Source organism: Anser cygnoides, chromosome 18, assembly GCF_040182565.1.
Source record: "Anser cygnoides isolate HZ-2024a breed goose chromosome 18, Taihu_goose_T2T_genome, whole genome shotgun sequence".
Taxonomy (NCBI): Eukaryota; Metazoa; Chordata; class Aves; order Anseriformes; family Anatidae; genus Anser; species Anser cygnoides.
Genome location: NC_089890.1, coordinates 6,287,023 through 6,306,250, shown reverse-complemented (window position 1 = coordinate 6,306,250; position 19,228 = coordinate 6,287,023). Strand labels below are relative to the sequence as shown.

Here is a 19,228-nt window from a genome sequence, read left to right as displayed (position 1 = left end):
GTGAAGCCCTGAACAAGAGCCAAGCTCCTCCGCAGAGGGCACGGCGCCAGGAGCTGGGGCTTCACGGCAATAACCACGGGGCACAGCAGCGAGTGGGCGCTCCGGGAATCTGCAGCCTCGCAGGGCTCCCTCCCAAAAGATGTTGCAGAGCACCCCAGGACCGAGGTGCTGGTGCAAACAGCAGCTCTGCCAGTGATCGTCTCACACCTTGGGGCTGGAAGAGTCTCTGGGGAGCTCAGGGGGGTTGTGCTGCTCAGGGACTCCATCCTCTGCCTGCTGCTGCTCCTTTTGGTGCCATTTTGGGGGAGGCAATGCAGGAATCCCAGCTATTCCCCCGGGCTGGGGAATGCGCGGCGGGCGCCTGGCGTGCCCTGCAAGCAGCCCAGGAGGAGAAAAGGAGCCTTGTGCCACAGAGGGGACGGTGACACGGCTCGGGCTGCAAGCTCACCCCCCCGGCCCCGCACTCTGCGGGGTGCAGGAGCTGTGAACAGGGGATGGAGGCACCGACCGAGGTGTCCCGACCTCTGCAAACATCCCCAGAGCACCTCCGCCCGCGCTTTCCCCTGCAGACAAAACACCGCCCGGTCAATGGGCAGTGCACGTGGGATGCCCGGCGTGTCACGGCATGAAGGAAAGCAAACAAGGGGAGCAAACACCGCTTGCTTTCTCCTCCGGCAGCTCCTTGGCCAAGAGACAGAGTCAGCACCGCGACAGCACGCACCCGACGCCTGCTTGGGGACAAAATGGCCTGGCTGGGGTAGAGCGCGACGGCTGCCTGCAGACAGGGGGGTCCCCTCTCACACTCGGAAAAGGTATTATTAATGCATCACAAGGCGTGGAGGAATCCTCAGTAGCTTGGGATGAAGCAGGGAGGAGAGGTTCCCTGTTTTCTTCAGCATCCCGTGCTTCACATGGCTGCATTTTGCTGAGAGCAATCCCAAAAGCAGCCTTCCTGCAAGGAACCTTGGGGCAAATTGAGCCCTGCCCACCCCGACCCTAAAGGCACATGTACATCTTAATTCACCCCTTTCAGGAAACGTGAGATTGGATTTTAAAAAAATATGAAGGCATGGCCTGAAAACAAATGGCAACACCAGCACTGCAACTCCAGGGGTTCATTTTATTTGCCACCAGGTCTGTGAGCCCTGGGGATGGCTGCGAGCGATGCTGCGTTACTGCCACCCAGCCCAAACCAAAACGCCGCGGCCCCGTCTCTTTGGCAACGCTGAAAAATCCCCTGAGATTTCAAGCCGCGTGCGCGCCCCGCATCTGCACAGGAAGGGTTCATTCACAAATATCACAGAAAACAAACCGAAATGCTCCAAAATGTCAAATCAGAGGACGTTCCACAGCGCTCGGCCCCGTCCTGGCCAGGGACAGGATGCTGGCGTTTGCTCGCACAGAGGTCGAGCCCTGGGGACCCCACGTTCCCCGCGGACTCTCGGGGACAATGCCCGTCCCGGTGGCAGTGGTGGGTGCAGCGTTCGAGGTTTGTAAAAGGAACGAGGACTGTGTGGCCAGGCCGTCCTCATGAGCCTGTGTGCATGGACACGTCCGTCTGTCCTGCTCGCTGTCTCTTGCAGAGCTCAGCCTGGGCCCGTGGTTATGTCCAAATGTCTCTTTTCATCTTGTTTTAACGGGAAAACATTCTAAGTCACTCATTTAAAAACACCCAAGCCCTACAGCACCCATCGGCAAGGCACTTCTCTGCCTGATCGCAGGAAAACAACAAATAAGGTAGCAACAAACAAGTCCTGGCTTGAAAGAAAGGCATAAAACAATCCTGAAAGTTATCAGAAACGGGTACGATTGCAGTCTCCATGTTTTCTTGTGGGCTTTTTCTTTTTTTTAAAGAAATGCCTCCTCCCCAACATCACAGGCCACCTGGCGAGGTTGGACCTGCTGGGCTGGAGGCTGCCTCGTCCCAGCCACGTCCCCGCTGCTCGGGGACACTGCTTCGGGACCCCGAGAGCTGTCCTGAGACAGCAGGGTCCACGCTGAGGACCGAGATGGGGCTCAGCCCCCGTTTCGTCCCAGCACGCTCAGGAACGATGCTCGGCAGCGGCGGCGGGGCTCAGAAGAGGACCTGCCCGCCGTTGGCGTCCCAGCAGCCCATCCACGGCAGCTGCGTGGCCCACTTGCCCGTGGCCACCACCCGCAGCTTGGCCTGGTCGAACCGCCAGTACTGCTCATCCCGAAAGAAGTAGACGGAGCCGTCGCGGTGCGCCAGGGCCCCCGTCGTGCCGGGGGGGACGCCGTCCCAGTCCCGCAGGCTGCGGGGGTAGTAGGGCTCCACGGCGAGGGTCTCCTCGCTCGCCACGAAGTACTTGGCGCCCTTGAAGAGCACCAGGCGCCGGAGCCGCTGGAAGTAGAGGGCTGTGTCGGGGTGCCGCGGGAGGCCGCGGGCGCTGCACTTCTGCGGGAAGCCTGACGCCAGGGTGGAGCCTTGGTAGCGCCAGCATCGGCCACCTGGGAAGAGATGGGAGAGGGGTCAGAGCACAAAGCGCGGTGAGGTGGCCACCAGGAGGGCTGATCCTTCTGCTCCCCTTCGCAATCGGCCACGGGGCAGCCTTACGGCCCAGAGGTGCCACCCAGCCCACCGGTGACCCGATGGCACCACCATGGGCACGTCCCCCTTAGGCTTCCCCCTGGACCTGGCTGGGAAGAAGCAGCCCCTGGAGCACGAAGCTGTGGCTGTGGTGGGAAATGGGGCTCTCGGGGCTGCAGTTGCCCGTGTTGCACTGCTGCTCTCGTGCTGGAAGGACGGACGGGGATGAAGGGTTTTGTCCAAGGGCTGGGGAGAGGCTTTCCCCACCCCGCTTGTGCCACATGCACAAGTTTCCCAGCTGAGGCAAGGTTGCTCAGGGGGCAGCTGGGAACAGAGCGTGGCCACCACGCTGTCCCCAAGCCCAGGTGCAAACCTCCCTCCTGCTCCTGCACAGGACAGACAGACCCGCATACCTCCTGGGCTGGGACAGCCAAACCCCCGCTGCAGCCGGAGGGACCGAGACCACCCCCGGCGCCGCCCTCCCCACCCCAGCCCGGCCATCCCCGGGGAGCCGAGGCACCGCGCTGCCCCAGACAAAAGCCCCTTTCTGCTCGCAGGCCGTGCCGGGTCAGGCCCCGCGGAGGGGGCTTTTGGCTCTCCCCCAGCCGCAGCAACAAAGCCCCCTTTCTGACGGGCTGGCGAGTGGTTTCCATGAAAAGTTCGGGCTGACCTCGGTGTCCTGGCTGCCTGGGCTGACCTTCCTCTGCCCTGCCAGCTGTGCCACCGGCAGCTTGCAGATGGCAGCAAGGCACCGGGCACGGGGCATGAATCACGGGCACCACAACGCGGTGCTCGTCCAGCTGCCGGCAGCTGCGCATCTCCAGAGAGCCTTTTCTCCCCAAAATGCATCTGCTTTGATTTTTAAACCCGTGCAAATGCTGCTCTCCAGAGGGGGGAAACTGAGGCACAGGGTGGCACTGCAGGCTGTGGGTGATGCGTGGTTAACCTGCGGCCGGCACAGCACCCAGGAGCCGGCACCCTCAGCACCCAGTGACACCCAGCACCCCGGCACCACACCAGGCTGGGGGTGCAGGGGCAGACCTGGACGGACAGAGCGGCGCAGGACGGACAGACGCCGGCCGCAGCCCGTGCCTCACTGACCTTTGAAGAAGTAGAAGCTGCGGCTGAGCGGGGAGCAGGCGCAGGCGTCGATGCCGGCGGGGAGGCCGGGCCAGCGCGCGTGCAGCGGCTGGGGCTGGCTGGCGTTGCCGCTGGCCGACACCACCCAGAAGTGGCCGCCCTTGAAGATGTACAGGCTGTGGTCCGCGTCTGCTGGGGCAGAGGGGGCCGTGAGGGCGAGAAGCACGGTGCCAACATCCCAGATTCAGCCCCAGCCCACCGCCCATCGCGCACCGCATCGCCTCTCGTCACCGCCACCGCCCCCAGCCCTGCGGTGTTTTGGGGACGCCCACATAGGGCTGAGGACTGGACAAACCCTGCCGTCCCACCCCGGGGGCTCATCAGTGCAGGGAGAGGTCACTGGAGTGGTGCGGGGGTTTTGGGAGAGGGCTCACAAACACCCACCGGCTGTCACGGCGTCGAAGAAGGAGTGGCAGTAATAGGTGCTGGCGCCCTGCCGCTGCCGGTCCCCGCCGTACAGGTCCCCGCTCCAGTCCTGGAAGTGAGTGAAGACCCTTCCCGGCAGCTGGACGGCCGAGCCCCTGGAGGGCTTCCCTGGGAAGGAGCAGGGTGAGTTGTGGAGCAGGACATGGAAGCGGGTTGCTCGCAAGGCTGGCGAGCCATCGGAGGGCACCAGGTGCTCCGTGTCACACGGCCTGGTTCCTATCGCCCTCAGTATTGGTGGCAAAGACCCCTTGGTACCCCAAAAAATCACACACTGGCTTTTCCCTGGAGCAGCCGGTACCCATCCTGCCCTCCTTGCTGCAGACGTGAAGGGACAGGACCCATCCCCACCACGCACCATGCACGGAGTCCTCACCCCCTGCACGGACCTGCTGCCATCCTGCTCCTCCCTCTCCACCCCGAGGAACGTCCCCAGGAGCAACCGACGTGTCGGGGAAGCGATGCTCACCGTACAAGTTCTGGATGGCCAAGATGTCATCCCAGCTGAGGACGAAGTCCTTGCTGAGCTTCTTGTAGTAGGGGGACATGAGGGCGCTCCGGGCGGGGGAGTGCTCCAGCCCCAGCGTGTGGCCGACCTCGTGCGCCACCACCACGAAGAGGTTGCGCCCCTTGCCGCTGCGCAGGGACCAGCGCTCGGCGCTGTCGAAGTGGGCTTCTCCGCGGCGGGGGAAGAAGGCGTGGGCCAGGGCACCTCCTGGGGACGGGATGGACGTCAGGGGGCCGTGGGGGCAGCATGCAGCCCCTGGCGTGAGCCCAGGGCGGGGGGGGGGACACGAGCGCTTAAATAGGCATCGATTTTGGCCCAGCGGGAGGCTTCCCGAAGGAAACCCAGCTTCCCGTGGCTATTTCATGCCCCCACGAAACCCAAACCAGTTGTGCCTGGAGGATGGGGTCAGGGCAGGGAGGGCTCCTTGGAGGCCACCAGCGTGAGCCCGCCACGAGCATCCCAACCTGGGGGCTCCTGAGCTGCGGGGCTGGGACTCAGGACCCTCCATCACCTTCGCTCACACTGCTGGGCACCAGGATGTGTCCTTGGTAAGAGCGGGGGAACAAACCTGGCCTCCCCCCCAGCCCCAGGAAGAGCCCCCGTTGTAAAAGAGAAGCTTACGAGGGGGGAGCGACCAGCACCTGGCCCATCGAAGGCGTTGCTGAGCCCGTCGTTGTGGTCCCCGTGGAAGAAGGTGAGGCGGATGTCGGCCGGGCCGTCCCGCGCTTCCCAAAAGACCAGCGAGGAGACGTTGCTCCAGAGCTCGAAGGCGGCCCTGACGGCCAGGCGCACCTCGTGCTGCGGCAGGTACGGCGGCCAGTTCACCACCCGGTACGTCAGGTGCCGCTTGTGCCACTTGCTGCCTGCGGGACGGGACGGGACGGGACGGGCTCAGCGCCACGGGGGCGGCTCCTTGCCCTCCCACCCCAGCCGCGCACGGAGAGCAAATCCAGCCCCTGCCCAGCTCCATGCCCAGAAGAGGAAGCCCAGGGATGGGCCTTCAGGGAGGGAAAGCAAATGCACCTCTGAAAACAGGGGCCCAAGGGGAAAAGGATGGGGCGGATGCTGAAACCCAGGGGGAAATGAGGTGTCTGTGTACAGGGCTGGAGGCTCACCAGCCCCAAATCTCCCTGGACAGCAGCAGCTCTTCCCTGCTTCCCCGAGCTGCCTCCCTGAATCCCAGATCCCAGCCTGTGCTTTTTTTTTTTTTTTTTTTTTAGGGAAATCACTTTTCTTTTCCCCCTGCACATGTCGTTTTAACACTGTGGGCATGGAGCTAAGGCAAGGGAAACCAGGCCAGCTCTCTAGCGGACGGTGCTGTATTTCCCTGTTCCTAAAGGCACCTTGGCCACTCAATTTCCCGCAGAAAACTCTGCCTGAATCCCACCTGGGGATACCCCCGTGGGGACGAACCTTTGCTCACCATCTGTTTTCAGAGGACCGTTTTCCCTGCACTGAGGCTCCTGCTGCTTGGGGCTTCCCTAATAGAATTTCAGGGGAGAAAGAGCCTTGATGCCCCTGGGGGGACGGTGACAATGACAAAGGGAACCTGGCCATGAGATCACTGTAAGCCCCCCGCCATCCTCTGACCATGTATCGGGGCAGAGGCACATTCCTGCAGCATCCCAACCCCCCTGGGGGCCCCGGCAGCTGGGCTGGGGGGGCTCACATCTGGCCGGGGGCGTGCAGGAGTGGGAGAGAAGCTGCGGGGCCGCTCTGGGAATATGTGGGTGCAGGAGCTGGTGCCGAGGCGTGGGAGCAGTGACGGACCTCCGGCACCTGCACCTGCTCCAGACGTGCAGGGAAGCCAAAGGACGGGGTTTCACAGCCGTCTGCAGACACCCGAGGGCAGCTCTGGCAGCCCCCCCCGCCAGCGTTCCCTTCTGTGGTCCAGGAGAGGACCTGCTTGTTAGAGGCACAGCACCTCCATCCCAAAAGGGACAGGGCTGAGCTTTCTGCTGGGACAGACCCTGCGTGGCAGGGGCCGGACACCTGCCTGGATGGTGGCAGCTCGGAGACAGCACCTGGGCATCCCGCCTGCCCGTCCCTCCACGGACAGCCCCCCCCAGACCGGCGGGCAGGGACTTCCCCGGGAAACCCAGCGCCGTCTGGCCAGGGCCCAGCAGCTCCCCGCCAGCTCCGGCGGCTTTCACAGCCCGGCAAGGCGGCCAGAACAAAGCCCTGGCTTTTGCTACGGTACCGGGGTGTCCGAGCCCAGCGGGGTGCCGGATGCGTGGCAGCGGTGCCGGTGACCTGGCCGAGGGTCCTGGCGCGGCTGGCAGCGGGCTGGCTAACAAAGCGCTTTGCTGGCTCAGCCGCGGCGGCTTCCTGCCCCAGGTCGGATAAACAGCCAGCTTAGCACAAAGCCGCCCGCCTTCCTGCCCGGCGCCGGGCTCCCCGGCCTCCCCTCCGCCCCGCCGGCACAGATGTGGTGCTGCTCCGTGCCTCTTGCCACCCCACCAAGGAGCCTTTTGGGGCAGGGGCTGCTGGCCCCGGTCCTGCTCTGCCTCCTGCCCACTTGCTCTGGTCTCTCTGCCCACAATTGCATCCCTTGTGTCAGGGATTTGGATGGAACACCAGAGGCATGGGGAGCACCAGGCTGCCTCCTGTGTCCTTCCCCTGGGTCCGTCCCCCAGCACCAGCTGTGCCAGATGCAGAGGCAGCTTGGCACGGTGCTGAGCCCTGCCTTAATCTCACCCTCATTTTTCCCATGTCCCACGCACAGCTGGTCCCAGCCCTCTCGCTCTCTAGGAATCGTGCTATTCATCCACAAGAGCTCACGAGAGGCAAGAGGTCCAATCCTGGATAGCCAGGAGCAAGCAAATCCGCTGGGAGCAGTCAGACCGCGTGTGCCTTTGCTCCGTGTCAGTCCTGGTCCTCTACACTGTGCTGCTGGGGTCAGGGTGACCTGGAGGCACCTCAGGAGCCATCAAGCTCTGCCTCCCAGATTGCTGAGCCACGAGTGGACCTTGCTCCCTTTCCCAACACCGCCCTCGAGCCAGACTCCCCGAACCCAGGCCCTGCGGGATGCCGACGCTCACCGTGCTGTGCCGAGCGCCGGTGGCGCGGTGCGGCGAGGTGGCCCCAGCTCTCCCCATCGCCCGTGCCGCACCGCGGGCGGCCCATCTGCCGCAGCGTGGGGGCGTCCAGGACCCCGCTGGGCAGGAGGTGGCTCACCCGCTGGAAGTCCCTGCAAAGGAAGGGAGATGTCAGCACCCCGTATTTCGAGACGGCAGCGCCCCGGGTTCCGCGCTGGGCTCTGCCCCGCGAGCTTCGCGCCCCGCTGGCAGGAGTACATCCGGGAGATAAGGGAGCCAGGCGTTGCAAATCCCAAACCCTCTGAGCTCTTCCAGCCAGCCAGATCCTCGGCCTCGCTGCAGATATTATTGCAGCGGGGACAGCAGGCCATAAAAGGCAAATAACGCAGCGCCGCGCCGGCTGCCAGCCAGCGGTGCTCCTCCGAAGGACCGCTCGTGTGCGTTAGCATCTGACAGCAGGCGAGCCCCGAGCTGCACAGAGCACCCCCCGGGGCAGCGCTGCATAATGCTGGTGTTAAATAAAAGGCTCCTACCTCAGCGCCGCCGTGAACTCCGCGGGGCTGTGCGGGCTGGGGTGTGCTGCTCCCAGGTAGCCGTACTTCTGCAGGAATTGCTGCGGGGAGACAGGGGAGGATCACGGAGTCATTAGGGTTGGAAAACAGCTCCAAGACCACCTGGTCCAACCGTCCCCCTGCCACCACCATCACCCACTGAACCGTGTCCCCAAGCACCACGTCCAACCTTCCCTTAAACACCCCCAGGGCGGTGACTCCACCACCTCCCTGGGCAGCCCCTCCCAATGCCTGACTGCTCTTTCTGAGAAGAAATGTCTCCTCATTTCCAACCTGAAATTAGAGGAGCAGCTCAGGGCGTGCGAGGGCAGAGGATAAAGATTCAGTGGGAAAGAGCGTGGCAAAGCCAGGGCTGGGCAGAAATTCCCGGCTGTTGCTTCGTTAGACTTTTGTGATTCCCACGACGTGAGCACACGTGTGCACGGCAGTGCTCAGACAGCTTTCTGTGCTTTTCACTCATTTTTGACGGCTCTGGGTTTTTTGGCAATGACCTGACGGAGACATAGCAGGGAACACTGCTGCCGTGGATTAAAACCCGCTGCAATGTCATCCACACCAGGGGCTAACGAAGCCACTCGCCCATCTCTAACAACCAGCAGCTCAACACAGTGATTACAATCAGGGCCACACCGATTACAATCAGGGATTTCTGTGGATTTCACCAGGTCACCAGGGCCGGGTCGGGCAGGGTCAAGTCCCGAGGCTGCCCCCGAAAGGCTGCAGCCTCTCCCCGGCCGGGGCAGGATGTGCTGCTGAGCTGCAGACACACGCCGGGAGGGCGCAATGGGCTCTGCCAAACCATTCTTCTCCTTATCGTCCACTGAAATGGACGGAGATTGTCGGTCTGAACTTGCTCCAGCACATAAATTGCATTTCAAAGAAAACAAGTGGCTGCCCCCGCTGCCCCCGGCTTTCTGAGGAGTTTAACAGCAATATTCCCAGGAATGCTCCACGCCCGTCTTCCCCATCCCACCGGGGACATTTGCTGCAGACCAACCCGCCTCCCCGCATCCTGTTAGCGCCGGAGTTAGGGGAACGAGGAATGAAAAGGGATGGGGATGAAAAGGGAAAGTGGCTCTGCTGCTTCCTTCATCCCGGCAGCGCGGGCCAGCAGGGCAGCAGGGACTGCAGGGCTGCCTGCTTTTAACGCCTCCTCCCAGCCCGTGCCACGGCAGAGGAGAGGCAGGAGGAAGATGAGGGCTGGGTGCTGCCCACAGGTGCTGGTGCTGGTCCTGGCTTCACCCCGGCAGCCGAGGCGCAGATGTCTCAGGAGCGCTGCCGAGAGCGCTCAGACCAGCGGCGGTGTTATCGCAGGCAGGGCTTGGGGCTCAGCGGTGCCTGGAGGGGCAGAGACGTCTGCTCCTCTCGCTGGGGCTGGGTTTTTACAGCATTCCCCTCCAGAGCTAGCAAACCACCAGCTACACCCATGGATGCACGGCGATAACCCCGAACAGTCACACCCCTGCTGACAATTGAGGGCTACGGAGCAGGAGGAAAGTCCTGGGTCCCAAAAGCCCACCGTGGTGTAAGCCTCTCCTCCCACAGCTCTTCTTTCCCTCAGCATCTGAACCACAACAAGTCCGAGCTGTCTCCTCTCCCGTAACCTAACACAATCCCATCCTTGAAGCATGAAAATGGTTTTTCCCCGCCATGATCTCATGGAAACCCATCTGGACAAGTCAGGGTGCGCGGCAATAAGGCAGCACAGCAGCTGTGCTGTAACGGCACCGAACTGCTCACATGCCGCTCGCTGCCGTTACCATCCCCATTTCCTTGAGCTGACAAAGTCAGCCCAAAGCGGGCTGTTTCCCTGCAGTTTCGGGACCGTTTCACGCTCAGGTTCTTGCGCACCGTCATTTTACCACATTTTCTTCCACCTAACACCTGGCTCCTGGGATCCAGAGGTGTGCAGACTCGAGATAAGCGGTTACTGTCATCTCCGGGTGATATCAGACCTGGAAAGAGAGCTAAAGGAAAGGGATGCGCTGACGCTGCGCTGCGTAAGGAGGGAATACAGAGTCCCCTGGAGCAGGGGCTCCTGGGGGTGACAGAAGAACCGCAGAGCCCCGTGTCACAGTGTCCCTTGCCCAAAGCAGTGCTAAAAGCCCCCCCCCAGCAGAACCTGTGACCCTGGTGCTGAGCCAGCAGCCGCAATGCTCAGCCCCGGCAAAACCCGCTCCCTCCTGCCCCGACGGGGAACGGCTCTTTTCCATACAATGGGAGAAGAAAAACAGCAGGAAGCCAAGGGCTGAGCATTCCCGTGAAACATGCCCGGCTCCCCCTCCGCACGCGGGGAGGGAAACGAGAAGAGGAAAGGTCTGGCTGCCCGGGAGGCAGCGGAGCCTCGGCTCTGCAGGAGATGGAGGGGCCCTTCCCGGCCCGCGGCTCGCCACGGGAGATGCTTACAGCCCTGGAAATGGGCTCTGCCGAGGGCTGCAGCCAAGGAAACACCTTGCCCTCGACCGCAGGCACCCCAGGTGGAAGCCGGCCAACAGCACACACAAGCGGACCTCCCTCCTCGGAACTGGGATAACAACAGCTCAGAGACAGCAGGCTCCCGTCCCGCCCCCCCTCCGGACACATTTCTGGCCTGTTTCCACCACTTAAGTACCAGAAACGCACGGACAAGCCTCTCCCCCTGCCTGGCAGGCAGCTTATGTTGCCTGCGGTCCCTTCTGCTGCACCTGGACACAAAACCCCTCTTTCCCCTCCGTTCCCCTGAGCACAGACCGGTGTCCGAAGCGGATGGCTAACATTTCGTGCTGTGCTTTCAGAGGGCGCCGGCCGCACGACGAAGCCAACAGCATCCCTGTGAGGTATGCTGCGATCCCAGCCCAGGCTGAGCATCCCCAGCTCCGTCCCGCGGCGTTTCACCACCAGGCATCACCACGAAGCTCTCCCTCGGTTCCCCCCCAGCAGACACGATGGGGCCCGGCCCCAGGAAGCTGCCGGCACGAGCAGGTTTTGGCAGGAGCGCCCGCAGGTCGCTGCCTGCCGGGATGCTGCAGCGCTGGAAAACCTTCATCTCTCGCCGCTCTCTCACGCCGCATTCCTGTCTGCGTTCGCAGCCCCTTAGGCAGAGTCCTCGCGTCTCTTTTGTTTAAGCGTGTGTGTAAGTGGATGTATAAATTATTATACACGCATACGTACAGAGACACACAAGAAGGGAAATTAGCAAACACAGAGCTTGGCTTGCCTTCCATAGAAAGGGTGGAAGGCGGCGACCACACCAGCTAACCCCGTACGTCGACGAGGGGCTGATGAAACCCCCAGCCCTGTTGCTGTCGTGATCCCTGCTGTGCCTGATACGGCCCCAAAGGCATCTCTTCTCCCACCCACACCCCTAAAACCCGCCTTAGCAGGGAATTATCTACTTGCCCCTGAAGATGTGGAGCTGGGGAATACCGTGTCTGGTGGGTTTTATGCTCCCTTGCTCTTCCTTCACACTTGCTCTCCTCGAGCGGTGCAGCAGGGGTGCACCAAACACCCGGGTGTTCAGGCTGCTGAGCACCGAGCGCGCTCACCGGGGCAGCGGGGATGCTGCGGGATGGCAGTACGAAATTTTGCATTGCTTAAGAGAAAGCAAGAGCCTGGGGCTGAAATGCACCGCGGCACAGAAGCTGACGGAAAATGACCCAAAGCGCTCGGGGAAGTTTTTCCGAGGGTGAATAGCAGAGGGCTGACGAACCAGTTTGATCACGCAGACTGGTTGTGCTCTCATGTCTGAGGGAACAACGAGAGAGAAGGGAAAGAAGACATTTGGTCTTTGCCATCACCAAGGTGGAAACAGGGAGCAGGAGTGCGGCACGCTCACACCACACCATGCCGCAAGGGCAGCGTCAGGAGAACTCCTCTGCTCCTCTGTTTGTACCGCTAAAGGTAGAAACACGCTGAGGCCAAACGGGGACCACCCTGGGGAGATTTTTCTTCCCCTTATGTCAATCAGAAGGAAAATGCGGGGTGCCCCTTTCAGCCAGCATCCCACCTCCGCACCCACGCCATGGAAAAGCTCGTCCGGACACCGGGGCACAGACACAGAAAGTGAGCCCCAGGTTTGCCGAGGTGGAGGGGAGAGCCCGGGGCTGTGCCACTGCAGCACTGAGAGGGGAAGGAGGCAGGATAAAAAAAATCAAAATAAAAACCAGAAAGCAGAACATCCCAGTCACTTCTCACTCCCCACTTCCACTCCCCGCTTTTCCCAAACTTCACACCGATTTTTCCTCCGGCCACCACAGACCTGCACCTTCTCACACGATCGCTGCAGGGACTTCATCACCCTTGGCACCAAAAGCACGGGGACACACGCTTCGCTCTGTGCCGGGATACCCCGCACGTGCCGTGTCTTTTAAAGAAACCCCCTGGCATGGGCGCAGCTCGGGCACTGCCGCGTACCTGCTGCTGCCCTGAGCACATCCCCGCAACCCTCCTGCATGAGCCAGGTCTGCCAAGCTACGTGCTGTCCAGCACCGGGCCTCCTCCTATCTGCACATAACAAGACGGTTTAATATAAATGTGCTTCAAATTAAATATCCAAGCTATTTTTTTTTTAAGCTGCCGTCGTAACAAATGCAATGAAAACAAGGGCACAAGCCAGGAACTTAACCCAACTGGACGTTTTCTCAGACGTTCGCATCTAAGTTTACACAACCCATTGTTGCTAGCACGGGCTATTTTAAAAGCAATAAAAAAAAAGAGAGAAACGACTTTAGAAGCAAAGTCTGATGTTACGCGAGAATTTCGGCTTCCACCGACAAGCCGGCTGAACAGCTCCGTTTATTTGGACAAGCTTTCTCACCCCAGCCTCCGGGCATTTATTTACCCGGCGTGTTGATGCTGGAGGCACATCGCATCGCTGCGGGGCACGAAGGTACCGGGGCAGCCCCCCGAACCCCCCGCAAGCTCCCGGAGGCCGCGGGTGAGGGTGTCAGCCCCAAACCCTCGCCACGCTCGCTCTCCCCTCTAAGCTGTGGGGTTTTTGGAGCTGGTTTCGCTACCTTCGGGCTGAGCTTTGCCTGATTCGGGGCGTGCATGCAGCGGGTGAAGCCCACAGGGACCCGTGAGCCAGCACCCCAAGGCTGGACCCCCCCCACCTCGGGGACACCACGAGGGACGCGAACGCCCCCGAGGTCCCCACCAGCACTCGCCTTCCCCGCCCAGCATCCACCCGTGCCAAAACAGCCGACCCCAGGCAGGAGAAGCCCCCGGCCCCAGCTCCACCATCGGCCCCCAGCCACAGCCCGGAGCCCCCCGGGGACGCCCCCCCAGCCGCCGCCGCCGCCCTACCTCCGCCTGCCGCCGCCGCCCGCCGCCCGCCGCCGCCCTCACGGCCGCCAGCAGCCCCAGCGCCAGCGCTGCCCTCAGCACCGCGGCCATGCCCGTGGCCGTGCTCCTGCTCCTGCCCCTGCCCGTGCCCGTGGCTGTGGCCGTGCCGCCGCCACCGCCTCTCCCCCGGTGCCGGTCCCGGCTCCGCTTCTCCACGGCCCGGCCCCGGGGGCGGCCCCGGCCCGCCCCGCCCGCAGGGCCGGGCTCCTCCGCACCCCCGCCTACCTCCCCGGGGTCCCCCCGTCCCCGTCCCCTGAGTTCCCCCCGTGTCTCCTTCACCCCTCCCGCGATCACCGGAGCCGCGGGGCCCGAAGAGAGACCCCCCCGGGGCCCCCCTCACGCCTCAGGGCGTGGGGCTGAGGGGGCGGCCGGGCCCCGGAGCACAAGGCTGAGGGGGGCAGTCTGTCACCGCCTCGATGTTATAAATCAGGGGTCGTGCTTGGCTGGGGGGCACCGGGGGGCTCTAATGGCACCTCTAAGGCACTGGCTCTGCGCCCCCCTCGCAGCGATGCCCCTTTTTTCCCTTCACACCCCCCGGCTTGGCTCCCCTTTGGTCAGGGCAGGGGGCGGCTGTGCCAGCGGGACCCACTCCCATGGGGGTCTCCAGCCCCGTCGCCAGGCTGTGCCACAGGGTGTAGGGCCGGGAGAGCTGCCCCAGGGGCTCACCCCACACCCAGCTCTCTCCACCACCCCCCCAAGGTCAGATCCTTCTCCTCGGCCTCCCCGGCGCAGAACAGGACACACACGGGTGCCACCAGTGCTGGCCAGAGCAACCCTGCGGCCCCAAGCTGCACGAAATGGCGGCCGGGCCCTAGCACCCGACCTGGGCACAGCCCGAGGAGCCGCGGGCTCTGCTCCTCTCGTCTGGGCTCCCCCACAGCCACCCGCCTTTAGGGGTTCTCCGCTGGAGCCCGGCGGCTCCCAGCGACGACAAGTTAACAGCTCTGTTTACTCCCCGCAGTATTTTGTTTGACTATTTTGTTTTAATATGACTAAAGCGAAAGGATGTTTTGATTGTGCTCTGGATCAGAAAAAAAATAATAGGATGTGACTTATATCTGCTTTTGTTTTCATGCCAGCTTCAACCACACACCTATTTTAAAGCTCCCGGGCCTCTTCCTCTTCTTTTGAAGCATGCCAAGCCCCGGAGCTCCAGCAGCATCTGCGGAGTGCAGCTTGAGGAGAGCCGCAGGGATCCCGCAGCACGCTGCCTCTCACCGGGGCCGGGAGCAGAACAGGGGAGGCTTTTCGGGACCTGAGGTTTCGAGAAGGGGATCAGTGTCACGGGGCAAAATACGGGGCAAAATAAGGAAGCAGGGCAGGGAGAGGCTGGCAGTAAGGCAGGGCTGGCAGACAGGGAGGGCAGCAGCGCGATAAGGAGCGGGGAGCCGCTCGCGCAGGTCAGAGCCGCGCTTCCTTTCAAAACAAGAGCGGCTCTGTCTGCAAACGCATCCGTGTTTGGTTCGTCTCTAGGAAGCAACCGATCCATCTGCTGTTCCCCTTAAGAATATGGGCGACGAGAAAGTGCCTGGCTTAGGCCCAGCAGCAGCAGGAAGCTCCATCCCTGCTCGGTGTAAGGCAGGGAAGGGGCTGGGGGGCACCTGCACCCCACCTCCCCGACCTGGTGCTCCGTGACGCTGCCGCCTTGCTCTGTACCCAATGTGGCACCCCGATGGGGAAGAATTTGGCCCTGGGGCGCTGGGTGCCGAGTCGCAGGTCTCAGCAGGTCCCGGCACACAGCACGGCGATGTTTATCCAGCTGTGCTCAGCAGAGAGGCATCGGGAACGGAAACGCTGTCTGCCTTGTGGAAAGGTGGACAGTTTTCGGCATCTGGTGAAAGCTCAGAAGTGGGCTGGAAGAAAGCTTGAATCCTTATGGCCTCTACTCTAAAACTGAAACTCCAGAAGTAAAGCCTGGATTTAAGCCTTGGCAAACAGCTGTCCGAGTTTTACTAAAAAAGCTTGCAGAAGACCATGACCAATAGATCCAAACAAGCTCTGGTTGCCTAAACAGTCCGGATTTCTTGGGTCTCTACACATACGGCCATCTTTGCGTTTAACACAGAAGATCTCAGTGCAGTTAGCTACTTCGATTACAAACCCCTTTCCCGAGCTCCTCAATTACCAGCAGCACATTAACGGCCGAGGGGCTCCTTTGTGGTGCTGAGCCGAGCCCAGGCATCGCCACTGGCTGCTGGCGGAGGTGAGTGCCGGAGCGACTCAGAAAGGGGCGTTACGAAATAGCACCACTCCGATGTGAAATTTCTGGGTAGCTTCAGTGTTTACCGTAACTGATAAGCAAATAGCAACAGCATTACTCCCCTCTGGCAGTTTCTACGGGGGATGGATGTGAAGCACAAGAGCTGCCAGTTAAAACTTTCAGTGCTTTGCTCTAAGCGCGCGTTCACATTGCTCCCTTTCACCCGCTCCAGCTGCCTCCGCTGCAGAGCGGTCTCTCCTCAGACATCTGCTGCTCAGCAGCAGCTGGAGGGCAGCAGGATGGGCTGCTGGATGCCACTTTGGGGATGTTAGGAGCAAATCCTGCTGCTGGGGGGTGCTCAGCCCTGTGGCGTGAAAAGGTGGGACCAGATGGGCATGGCCACAGAAGCAGCAGCACCCCTAACCTGCGAGAGGCACAGTGCTTTACAAAGCCCCAAGCCTGCCACAAGGGCAAAGCTCTTCTGCTTGGATAGTTTTCCTGGGTGCTTCAACTGCACGCAGTAAGTTCCCGCAAGTCTAAGGACTTCCCGTGCCTTTAATGTGCAAGATACTGAGCGTGCCTAGTCCCATACCCTGTCTTCAAGACAAGTCAGGAGCAGATGCTTATCAGAGGGAAAAAAAAAAAAAAAAAGGAGGAAAATGCAGAATCCGTACATGCTTTCCTTGGCTTTACCCACTGTGTGTGGAGCTACCAGGAAACTGGTGGGGTGAAGGGGGGCCGCATCCAGCCCTGCAGCTGGCACTGCTGCTCGGCACAACCCTTCCGTGCTCGGGAACACCAGCTGCCGTCCTACAAACACACCTGCACGGGTCGGGCTTCCTCTGCTGCGAGCAATTTGACTGAATGCCACCAGCTCTTTGCCCAGAGGACTGCTGCAACCACGTGCATCTCTTTGGGATCAGCGCGTCACCTGTGTTCCAGCACACATCATCATATCAGAAAATTATGTGAAAAGCAGGCTCTTCTCAGCCCTTTTGCAAAAGCAATTTCTCCAGCAGCATTAGCAAAACCGTCTACCGTGGACGTCACACGAGCTCTTTGCTACCCTGGAAATCCGAACTTTCATTTCTAGATCAGGCAAAGCAGTGACGCCCGCTGCTCTCCAGGCCCATGGAGTTTGAGCAGCTCACAAAGTCGCATTACTTCTCAGGGCGAGGTGGGTTTGGCCATACAGAGACAACTCTGAATGTATTTGGCTCTCTCCGAAATTGTTTAGCTATTTTTGTTGCATTTCAGCTCTGTAATGATCATATGCTTCTTCTACATTGGCATCCTCCTGCTACGCTTTTCTCTATAAAGTCATTGTTGAGCTTGGCAAGTGCAAGATGTGTTTTTTATAAATAAACCGCCAGCATTCCATACAGTACTGATTTCCAAAACTGAAACCTCGCTGCTCAAAAAAAAATATTGGAGGCTAGATCATAAAAGAGATGGAGGAAGCAGCGCAGAGCTTTTCCCAGCTCAGCCCGAGCCCATTTGCTCTGCGGGGACAGTCTCTGTGTTTTAGACAAGCAACTACTGGAGAGAAATTCTAAGTAGGATGTGGGAGATTTGCCTTTTATTTTCAGTTCAGCTGTTGGGCTGCTAAAAACAGAAAGTTACGCATTTGCAGACATCTTCCTCACCTGTTTAAAGGAAAAAAAATAGACAGCAATTCTAGCAGCTACAAAACTCTAAAGCCTTTTGATGGTGAGCACTGACCATTAATAGAGGACTTTATTTGCATAGCATCACAGAGCGATCTGCTTCACCAGAACAGATGTTACCATGTCAGGAAGAGCCAGGATTCATTCAACCCTCAAGATACTAGCTACTGATATATTTTTTTTTCTTTTAAGCTTTTTACTTTTCTTTTAACCTCATTAAAGCTTACTCTGCTGAACTTAAGGTAGTTGCTGAGAAAAACTGCAGGGCTAAAGGAATTTGCAGAAACGGCTGGAGGGCAATGACATGGTTAAACCATCATCTGGGTTTGTCTCATACAGAATGTATCTTCCCAGGCCTCTTCAAATTAATTTAACTCTCTCTACACCAAAAGCAACTGAAAACCCTATGTGCCAGCACACTAGAATCACCCTTTCCCTGTCTGACTTGCAAGCTTTCTGTAAGACAAAACAGCTGGTGAAGAAGATATTTTCACGGTCTTAAAAAGCATGCAAGAACACAGGTTGTCTTGCCCCAGTACAGAAAAGATCCTAAACAAACACCATTCAGCATCACTGCCAGGCTGGGAAAGCTTTGAGGGTGGTGACAGCTCCAGCAGTCCCAGGGCTTACTTGAATACTGGTCTGCTTAGTAATCCAGCTGGGTAGTGGCTGTTTAAAGGCCTAAGTGCTCTTAGCTGGGGGAAGAAAGCAAGCTTAGAGGCTGAGAAGGTCCTAGAAGGAGATAGAACTGTTGCCCCCCAGTATTAAAAGCAGCGGCTTTTCCAACCACCATCACTTTCCCCAGAGGGAAAAAGGTGACAGCCATACTGTCACTAGGACACAGGTGTCTTAAAACTCCGCTGTATTACGAGGAACCAGCTGGCCGGAGTTTGTGATGAATGCCTTCTCTGACCAGACCCCTGCTTTCCGGGATAAGCCTTAAAAAGGCACAGCACGGTTATTACAGTTACAGCCGGGGTAATGGCTGATTCGAGCTGTTACCATGACCATGAATGCACCCCCAAGCTGGGGAGCTGGATTACAGACGTTAACACAAGCTATTTCTCTCATTTCTTTGTAAGCTTTGAAAAACGTGGTCGGGGGGCCATGGAAATTGTGCAGCTGCATGCCCAATTATCTAGATTATAACTACACGCCCTGAGAACTTGTATTTGTAGTATTTTGCGCACAGGAATTTTGCACGACCACATTTTTGCTCTCAACAAAATGCTTGTGCTGAAAAGGCATGGCTGGACACAAGCTGACCGTGGCAGCGTTAGCTTCTCGCAGACTCCCACCACGCCAACCCACTTCTGCAGCGTGTGCAGCGACCTGGAGCGAGGAGGAGTGAGAATCTTTGCCTCTCCAAACCTTGGCTTCAGCATTGAATCCCAAATGCTTGCAATGTATCTATCTGGACCTCGCCCACATCTTTTCCCTGAGATGAAACTGCTGCACACAACTCGTTTGCTATCACCCACACATCAAAAGCAGCAATTAAAAGGTAATTTGTTACGTATCACTGTACCCTTTTTTTTTTTTTTTTTGAAGCCATCCCACCTTGTTTTTGGAGTTACTGCCTGGACACGCTGAGCTCCTGGCAGCACGAGAGCACACTGCCATCTGCCTGCTCCTTAAGAAGGCTGCAGGGCACACCAAAGCACGCGTCGCAGAAGTGCAGGCAACACAGGACTATAGCCTCAGAAGGAAATAAGAAAGAAGAAGCGGACAAGTCTGTAAGTCCGGAATAGAGGGCATGGAGAGCAGGTAGAGTTGCCGCTGACTTAACTGCAGATTTTTGCCAACAGCA

General features: G+C 59.6%; 1 protein-coding gene across 1 annotated transcript; it reads right to left on the bottom strand.

Annotated features, from left to right (window-relative positions):
• Window positions 1-1,100: 1,100 nt before the first annotated feature.
• MMP28 (matrix metallopeptidase 28) lies at window positions 1,101-13,674 on the bottom strand. Its single transcript, XM_048068230.2, has 8 exons — window positions 13,513-13,674; window positions 8,191-8,270; window positions 7,661-7,809; window positions 5,261-5,482; window positions 4,581-4,826; window positions 4,073-4,222; window positions 3,650-3,817; window positions 1,101-2,469 (listed from the first exon to the last, which is right to left on the bottom strand). Exons 1-8 carry the CDS (start codon window positions 13,600-13,602, stop codon window positions 2,075-2,077), a joined length of 1,500 nt encoding a protein of 499 aa, XP_047924187.2. The 5' UTR covers window positions 13,603-13,674; the 3' UTR covers window positions 1,101-2,074.
• Between the last annotated feature and the right edge of the window lie 5,554 nt (window positions 13,675-19,228).